This window comes from Hordeum vulgare, chromosome 2H (assembly GCF_904849725.1).
Source record: "Hordeum vulgare subsp. vulgare chromosome 2H, MorexV3_pseudomolecules_assembly, whole genome shotgun sequence".
Taxonomy (NCBI): domain Eukaryota; kingdom Viridiplantae; phylum Streptophyta; class Magnoliopsida; order Poales; family Poaceae; genus Hordeum; species Hordeum vulgare.
This window is the reverse complement of record NC_058519.1, coordinates 619114891-619124448: the sequence shown is the minus strand read 5'-3', so window position 1 is coordinate 619124448 and position 9558 is coordinate 619114891. Positions and strand designations below refer to the sequence as shown.

Here is a 9558-nt window from a genome sequence, read left to right as displayed (position 1 = left end):
ACTTGACGAATACTAGAAGGCACCGAGCTTGGTTTGCATCCATGTTGCTGTCTCGTCCTCCGCCATCTCCCGCCTCCCCCGCGCTCGCCGTCGCCACGTCACGAGACCGCTGAGCGCCGGCGCCCATAACGGTATGAAGGCCCCATACTTGCTTGAGCTCTCAGAAGCCGGACATGGTATACATCTTGCGCGCGTTGTTCAGCACTGTAGTGAGCTGCCCCGACCGAAGAACGCGACCCCGACACCACACGGCTACCGACGTCCGTAGATGTTGGCCACGCTGACCCATTTGTCCCACGAGGAGCCGACGTCGACACGGCCGCCAAGAGCGCGGTATCTCGCCGGACAGCTCGTTCGATGACACGTCAATGCTCTGTAGATTCGCGGCGTCGCCTATCGACGACGGGATCACGCCGGAGAATTTGTTGCCGGCGAGGAAGAGGCTGGTGAGCGACGCGGCCTTCCCGATGCCGTCGCCGATGCTGCCGGTGAACCGGTTCCCCTTGAGGTCGATGACCTCGGCTTTGGGAAGCGCCCAGAGTCCCTCGGGCACGTCGCCGGTGAGCAAGTTCTTGCTGATCCTGAACCTCAGCAGCGTGGTGCAGCTCGCGTACGCGGCCGGAATTTCGCCGGAGAAATTGTTCTCGAGCATCAGGCAGCTTCAGCATGGCGCGACAGGGCGCACACACAACGTCGGCAGAGCAACAGTTGATGGAAACGCTTCGAAGGAACGGGGGCACTTTTGGTCGTGCCATCTTCATCTTGCCCCGGTTGCTGTTGCTGCCCTTTCGTCAAAGTTCTAACGCAGCGCGAGATCCCTTTCCGGTTTGGTCGCATACATATTAGCCAGGGCGCATCAATCTAAGCTCGGGCTTTCTTGTGCAAATACTGTACTCTGATGCTGGACACAAGGGCGCGGCGAGCGGCACATCCGTGTACGTTCGCTGGTTTGTGACCCACATAGTCAACGAGAGCAGAGTGTGATCCCAACCTGAATTGTTATTTTCCTGCCCCCAAATAAGTTTACATGGACCTAAGGTCGGGATTGATCGGGATCAGTGAGGTTAGGGTATGAATTTCAGGGATTGATAGTTCAAGGTTCAATTTAGACTAATCCTATAATTTTAAGGTTTAAAATAGACTTTACTCCTACGGACAAAGGCACCCTTTGCCGTAGGCGTCGATCCATCGTTCACGCCACGCGCCACGCGCCACCGGCCGCCGTCCCGTTTCAAAACGTCGTCAACCGCACCACGCAACCGCTCCCCTCTCGCGCAAGCCGTCCCACCGCCACGCGGGACCCTGGACGCACGGCCCCACACGTCATACGCCCACGGAACGCCATCGCCGATTTGGAAGTAAACATACGAATTTCCCCCCGAAAAGATTTCCCTCCACGGCCCGCGCCTCCCGCCCAACCCTACCCCAATCCCCCTTCAAATACCGCCGCTCTCTCCTCTCCTTCCCCAGCACAGGCACAGCTCGCATCCCACCCATCCCATTGGCCCAATCCGCCCCGCACCGTCACCAGGGCCCCACATGGCAGCCACGCGCAAGCCCCGATCCCCGTCCGCCGCCGCGGCGGGCGACCACCTCCGCTTCCTCCGCCCCGGCGCCCTCGCCCGCCTCCGCGACGCCAGGCTCCGCCGCCAGAAGCGCGCCTCGTCCCGCCCGGCCCCTGCCTCGCCGCAGCCGTCCCCCTCGCCCCCTCCCGCGCCCGCGCCCGCGGCGGCCGTGGACGGCGAGAGAGGGCCCTTCGTGCCCTACTTCGCGCCCGGGTCCAGGCTCCTCGCGCCGCGCTGCCCGCAGCGGAAGAAGCTCAGGGCGGGGAAGGTGGTGGCGCTCTTCTCGCCGCCGATGCCCAGCCGGGACCTGCCGTTCGAGGCGGTCATGGAGTTCTTCAACGCGCCGGATATGGTCGTCGCCGCCCACTAGACGGGACCCGTCGTGTTGTACTACTAGTCGTGGTATACTTGTAGATTCAGGGATCTAGTCCCCTCCCTTGTTCGATTCAGCTTCCATGTTCTATATACTAGTTTATTACTGTTTACCTTGTTTGTCTGTACCAAATCGATGTGAAAAACAAATACTATAAAGAAGAATAGTTCTGCAGAGTTTTGTGTAACTGCAAAATTGGGGAAGGGGAGTGCCAATTTGTTGCGCTTTCGGATCTATTGGGTGCTTCAAGTATTTTGGTTCTGGGCTTTCTAGTAGGCACATACATGCAGTACTAGGGGAATTCAATTGCTTGTCAGATGTGTATCTAGTGATCGATGGACATCAGCAGCATGCGGTCACCCTTTTAGAAATGGTATGTATTTTCTCAACTCTAGTTCAACTCTGTTGATTCAGGTTTACTTGAATCTTGCAGTTGGCAGTTCATGCTGTCAGTATTTCAACTTGGTTGATGTAGATTACATACTGTTAGGATTTCAACTCTTGTTAAAACTTGGTTGATTTATCTTACATGAATCTTGCTATTAGCATTTCAACTTGGTCGATGTTGATTACATGAATCTTGCTGTTAGCAGTTCAACTCTTGTTCCAGTTGGATGTTTTAGATTATATGAATCTTGCTGTTAGTAGTTCAACTCTAGTTCAAGTTGGGTGATGTTGCTTATATGAATCTTGCCGTTAGCAGTTCAATTTTGGTTCAACCTGGTTGATTCTGATTATGTAAATCTTGCTGTTAGCAGTTAATGCTATTTCTGCAATACAGTTAGGTTGCTTATGGTAATTTTTGACCTATTGATGCTTATGATTACTTTTGACAGTTCATGCCGACAGTATTTGTTAAGAAAGACTATACATCTTAGGTTTCTTATATGTTGCTGGACATCGGCATCATCTGGTACTGCCCAATCATTGCTGGTTTGTTACATTATTACCTTTTTTTCCTCCTTTTCTGCAATACAGTTCATCTTGTCATATTTACCCAGCTTCGAGCATATTCAACTGCAATCATAATTCAACATCTCTTTGATAATCAATTCATCGTGCTTGATGTCTGAACAAAGGTGACTAACTCATCTCTTACTAATTATGTTGAATTATGCTTGCCCTATACCCCTATGACTTGTATCTTTAATTGCCTTCCAGTATTGCACATGGATATGTTCTCGATCAGTATATGTTAAGAAATGCAATTAATATCTTAATTTCCCTATGTTACTGGACACATGTTATCTTCTGGTATTGCCGAATAACACCCCTTCAAATACTGCTGCCGTCTCAGTCTCTCTTCCTTCCACAGCACAACATCCCATCCCATTGGCCCAATCTGCCTCGCACCGTCACCCGGACCACACATGGCAGCCACGCAAAAGCCCCAATCCCCGTTTGTGGCTGCCGCGGCGGATGAACACCTCCTCCGCCCTGGCACCCTTGTCCGCCTCCGCTTCCTCCGTCCCGGCGCCCTCGCCCGCCTCCGCGACGCCAGACTCCGCCGCCAGAAGCGCAACTCGTCCCGCCTAGTCCTGGCCTCGCCGCAGCCGCCCCCCTCTCCCCGTCCTGCTCTTGCGCCCGCGGCGGCCGTGGGCGGCGAGAGCGGGCCCTTCATGCCCAACTTCGTGACTGGGTCCAGGCTCCTCGCGCCGCGGTGCCCGCAGCGGAAGAAGCTCATGGCGGGGAAGGTGGTGGCGCTCTTCTTCCCGCCGATGCCCAGCCAGGGCTTGCCGTTTGAGGCGGTTATGTAGTTCTTCAACGCGCCGGATATGTTCGTCGCCGCCCACTAGATGGGGCCCGTCATGTTGTACTAGTCGTGGTATACTTGTAGATTCAGGGATCCAGTCCTCTCCCTTGTTTGATTTAGCTTCATGCCTTACAGTTTATTGTTTACCTTGTCTGTCTGTACCAAATCGATGTGAAAAACAAGTACTATAAAGAAGAATAGTTCAGAGTTTTGTGTAACTGCAAAAATGGGGAAGAGAAGTGCCAATTCCTTATGCTCTCCTACTAGGATTATTGGGTGCTTTGAGTATTTTGCTCTGGGCTTTCTAATAGGCACAAAGTATTCGGGGAATTTAATTGCTTGTTAGATGTGTATCTAGTGATTGATGAACATCATCAGTATATGGTCACCCTTTTAGAAATGGTATGTATTTTGTTCAAGTCTAGCTCAACTTTGTTGATTCAAATTACTTGGATCTTGCTGTTAGCAGTTCATGCCGACAGTATTGGTTAAGAAACACTAGTTCAACTTGGTTGATGTGGATTACATACTGTTAGCATTTCAACTTTTATTAAACTTGGTTGATGTGGATTACTTACTGTTAGCATTTAAACTCTTGTTAAACTTGGTTGATGTGGATTACATACTGTTAGCATTTAAACTCTTGTTAAACTTGGTTGATTTATATTGCATGAATCTTGCTATTACCAGTTCAACTTGGTTGATGTTGATTACATGAATCTTGCTGTTAGCAGTTCAACTCTTGTTCAACTTGGTTGATTTAGATTACATGAATCTTGCCGTTAGCAGTTTAACTCTAGTTCAAGTTGGTTGGTGTTGATTACATGAATCTTGCCGTTAGCAGTTCAACTCCTGTTCAACCTGGTCGATTTTGATTACATAAATCTTGCCGTTAGCAGTTAATGCCATTTCTGCAATGCAGTTAGGTTGCTTATGGTAATTTTTGACCTATTGCTGCTAATGCTAACTTTTGATAGTTCATGATGACAGTATTTGTTAAGAAACACTATACATCTTAGGTTTCTTATATGTTGCTGGACATCTGCATCATCTGGTATCGCCCAATCATTTCTGGGTTGTTATATTATTACCTTCCTTATCCTCCTTTCTGCAACACAGTTCATCTTGTCGTATTTGCTCCGCTTCGAGTATCTTAACTGCAATCATAATTCAGCATCCCTTTGATAATCAAGTTATCATGCTTGATGTCTGAACAAAGGTGACTAACTCATCTCTTTGCTAATTATATTAAATTATGCTTGCCCTATACCCCTATGACTTGTATCTTTAATTCTGTTCCATTACTGCATAGGGATAATGTTTTCGATCAGTATATGTTAAGAAATGCATTTAACATCTTAATTCGCCTATGTTACTGGTCTTTATCTGCTGGTATTGCCGAATAACGGCTCAAAGGGGAAGACGAGTGTCAATTTGTTCTGCTTTCCTTCTTTGATGTAGTATTGGGCGATTGGTGATTTGGGAATTCAAGACATTCTGTTCTGAGCTTTTTATTTGGCATATGTATGCAGTATGAGGGAATTCAATTGCCCCTTAACTATGATTTCATTGATCAATGGGGTAGTTATAATGTTATTGCCCTTCCAGAAATGGAAAGTTCGTTGTCTACTCTAGTTCAACTTCGTTGGGTTTACATTACATGGATCTTATCGTTGGCAGTTCAGTAGCACAGCCTATTCTGGCTTATGCTAAATTCAACAGTTCATGCCCGACAGTATTGGTTAAGAAACGATATGTCTTATATTCCTTATGTTGCTGGATTCGGCATCTTCTTAATTGCCCAATAATTTCTGATATGTGACATTATTGCACTGTTTTATCTTCTTTTTCTGTAATAGATGTACATTTCATTTAGGCATGTTTGCTCAGCTTCTAGCATCTTCAATTGCAATCATCATTAAAAGCTATCATGCTTGATCCAAACAAAGCTGACTAATGTGCCACTTGCTAATCATGCTGGATTACGTGTTGTGGTTTTCCTATATCCCCATCACTCTTATCCTTGATGGCATTTTAATATTGTGTTGGGGCATGTTTCATATCAGACCGGCTGTTGTAGTTCCTTTATTCATTTTCGTTTGGACAGGACAACTTCATTTCATTGCTAACACTGGCCAATAAGGAATAATCCTATTTTTATGTTTATTTATGCATCCTATTCAGTTTATAGTTGACTAAAACTAGCGTCCAACAAGTTTAAATTATACCATGTTGAGCTATCATTTAATTGGTTTTACTGTTCCATTACTGCTTATTTTGGCTGACATAGATATCCAGAAATTTATGCATGTTCTGAATCATGTGTCCATTTACCTGTCATACTAGTCCTTTTGAATTACATGATGCTTGCTGCTTGTTGTTGGCAGCCCAACTAGTAGTTTGGTCTTGGATTATTGGCATCGCTCCTAAGAGAATTTTCCTTGAGTTGCAAACCTAGTGAATTCCAAGCATTTCTCTGGTATGAACTGCTTCATGCCTATCTAATTTCTGTTACTCCCCCCCCCCTTAAGGTGGGCTGCTGGTAGTCTATACCACATACTATTGAGTGGCACTGATGATGTTGTGAGAACAATTCTTGGAAGTAATTGTTAAGCTTCATGCACTAGCCAATGCAACCAAAAGTCCGAACTGATGAAAAGGGCTAGGCAATCCACATATACACTTCAACACCCCGTCTCACGTGTGACGCGGAAAGTCAACACGTGGGCAACAATTTTTGAATAAACTGCGAAAGCCAGGACTTGAACTCAAGACCTTAGGCCATGATACCATGTTAAGCTTAACTAATGAAAAGGGCTAGTGCAATCCACATATACTGTAACGCCCCTCTCACGTGTGACTGGAAACACAAGTCAACACGTGCAACCGGAAAAGAGCGACGGGGACTTGAACTCAAGACCTTAGCTCCGTTACCATGTTAAGCTTTATGCACTAGCCAACGCAACCAAAAGTCCGAATTGATGGAAAGGGCTAGTGCAATCCACATATACACTTCAACAGTAATATCTGCAATATGAGAATATCAACAAATTTGAAGTATTAGTTTTCATATACCTTCTTAAAAATGTTAGAACAGGGATGTCATGAAACTGACTTGAGAATTTATGGTGATAATACTTGTGGACCACATATACAGTTATGCCCTTGAATTCTTCTCAAGCATATTGTTCATGCTGAATTCATGGTTCCTTGTTAGAATACTGTACTGTTATTTTCATGCATTTATTTTACTTGGAGTGTACTTCATAAATACTTTGGCATCCTAACTTAGCCATTTTGTGCTTGCTCCATTGTGCCACTTGACTGCTCTGTGTTTTTTTCCGCCATGATCATCACTTAAATCCGAATTTATCATGATTTTCTTGTTAGCATGTCTGCTAAATAATGAAGGCCTAAGATATGCTTGATAAGTCCACATGTAATTCGCGTTTAGTTTTGGAATTGCAATTGGTCACCTGGGAAGGGGGCCCCACCTCCATTTATTTGCTTATCTCATCTCATCAAATTTTCGTCCTATTAATCAGTCTTCTTATTACCCTGCAATCCTATACAGCTAAACTTGCATGTTCTGAAAGAATTTTCATGGCCCAGGCTTTGTTTGGTATATCAAATAGATTTTGCACTCTGTATCTAACAATAGAGGAAAAAATATACACTAAGCAGCAAACTGCTGTTATACTCATCAGGGGTATAAAATTTCTCATCCAAATAATTCTTGCTGCAAATTTATGGGTGTTAGGGGTACTGAACTAGCTCTATTGGAAATAGCTAATGCTGAACTAAATGCGTTCTAGAGTTGGCCTGAAATGAGAGCCGCATCAGCAATCCATGTCAGTATTGACTCGGTTTGTTCTTCCATAATGATTCCTTTATGCCCTGCATAGTAAACATTCAATGTTTTTCAGTGTGTACTTGTAATTTCTGTTATCACTTCACGTGTTTCTTGTCTATGCACTGCTTTCGCCCTTGGAAGACGTTTTTGATCTCTTTACAGATTTTTTTTTTGAGGAGCAATCAGATGTACCTTTTCTTTTGTTGTAGTTGCAGTTGTTTTGGTCCATCCTTTTCACAGCATCACTGGTCTCAGGAAAGTACATTGTTACTGATGAGGGCATGGCCAATGCATAGCTTTAGGGTGATGCCTCGTATGCCATGTAGGATCGGTAGGAGACGGTTGCTTGAAGAGAAAAAGTATGGTCCGGTGTAAAAAGCTGAAAAAGTTGAGTGGAAAGTAAAGATGCATGTGTATTAGAGTCTTTATTTTCTATTCTTTGATGATGCTCATTAATGATAGTTTGCGTTGAAGAGAAAAAGTCAATATAGATGCCTCAAGCTATCTTTTGTCATGAAACATCTGTATTAATATGCCACCATTGTACATGTAAGCTTTGGTGATGTTGTGAGGCGAAGTATTTGACTTTCAAGTTTATGATGCCCTGTACTCTAACTTAAAATCCACTTTACATGCATGGGCAGGACCTTGCGCTGGGATGAGATCATCCTGCACCCCCCCCCTTCCCCTTGGCACCATCCAGTGAGAATCTACCAGTGATAGACAGATTGGTCGCAAATAATTAGCGCTGAACTGAATGCGTCCTGCAGTTGATGCGGAAATGAGAATCGCTTCAACAACTCAACATTGACTGCATCTCTCAATGTAGGATGCCTGTTCCGTCTACTCACAACCATCTCTTTTAGTCTGCCTTTTTTCTGCCCCATATCTGTATCAACGGTCTCAAAAGTAGTACAGTACATTGTTACCGGTGAGCTAGGCTGTGTGGCGCGATGTTTTCCTCAAGTTCACTTTGCATGCAGCCCTTCGGTAGAAGTACGTACTACTGTAGTACTTACAATTTGCTATTAATAACCAGAGAGGATAAGGCCAATGAGTTAACTAAGCGAGATCTGCAGGCGCAATGGATTAATCGGCCACCGCTCCTGCGCGCGGATCACGGGCGGGCCATAGGCTGCGAGATGAGAACAAAGGTGAGTCATCAGACACGTTTCCCTTTCTTCACATGTTACAGACCACTGTAGGCAGAACGGATCAGTAGCATCACAGTACGCGGCCTGGTAATTATTAGTACACGGTTTAGTGCTCGGTCGACGGTCCTGCGTGCCGGCCCGTATGTGTATCCATGTGCCTGGTTGCACAGAAGCATGGGTTTGCACGGTGGAGACCACATGCCTGGTTCATTGCCGGTCCTTAAAGCAGTGAGTGATGCCTAGGCTAGATCGGTGGAGTAAAGGGGTTTCGGTTTCGCCATTAACAAAGCTTTTAGACGCCGCCGGCTGAGTCAAGAGGACGGGTCATTTTGGCGAGGCCTTCTTCACATGCGGCCCTCGTGCATCCTTGGAAAAGATTTCCCAGGCAAAAATAAAAGAAGAAGAGTTTCACAATCACACCAAATGTTCCAGAGTTTGAGCAGGCAGGTACAGAAGCTACACGATCCATCCATCCGTGGACCACGTTGCCTTGCTCGAGAAACAAGAGCCGTCCACACCACAAGGTCCGGGCCCACCGAGGTCGTGTGGGGACGGCCGCGCGCAGCCGATCCGAGAACCACCCCCCCGTCCGTCGGTCCACACATTTCCCGCACGGAAATAATACTTACGAGGCTGCTTAGTTTTTGGCCACACAGAAAGCGCACACACGGGAAAGCACACTATCACTTTCGATCGACGCCAGGGAGGGAGGGAGGGAGGGAGGGCGCATTGGTACACACACACAGACAGCCAGCCAGCCAGTACATTCCGACGCGAGATTTCAGAGGCCAGGAAAAAGGAAGGAGGAAAGGGGGGCCGGTCAGCTTCCCGCAGCACCGACGAGGGGAGGGAGGGGAGGG

At 46.5% G+C, this 9558-nt stretch overlaps 1 protein-coding gene across 1 annotated transcript; it reads left to right on the top strand.

Moving 5' to 3' along the window:
* Positions 1-1503: 1503 nt before the first annotated feature.
* LOC123427901 (translation initiation factor IF-2-like) lies at positions 1504-2112 on the top strand. The gene has a single exon (XM_045112039.1). It carries the CDS (start codon positions 1540-1542, stop codon positions 1933-1935), a length of 396 nt encoding a protein of 131 aa, XP_044967974.1. The 5' UTR covers positions 1504-1539; the 3' UTR covers positions 1936-2112.
* The last annotated feature ends 7446 nt before the right edge of the window (positions 2113-9558 follow it).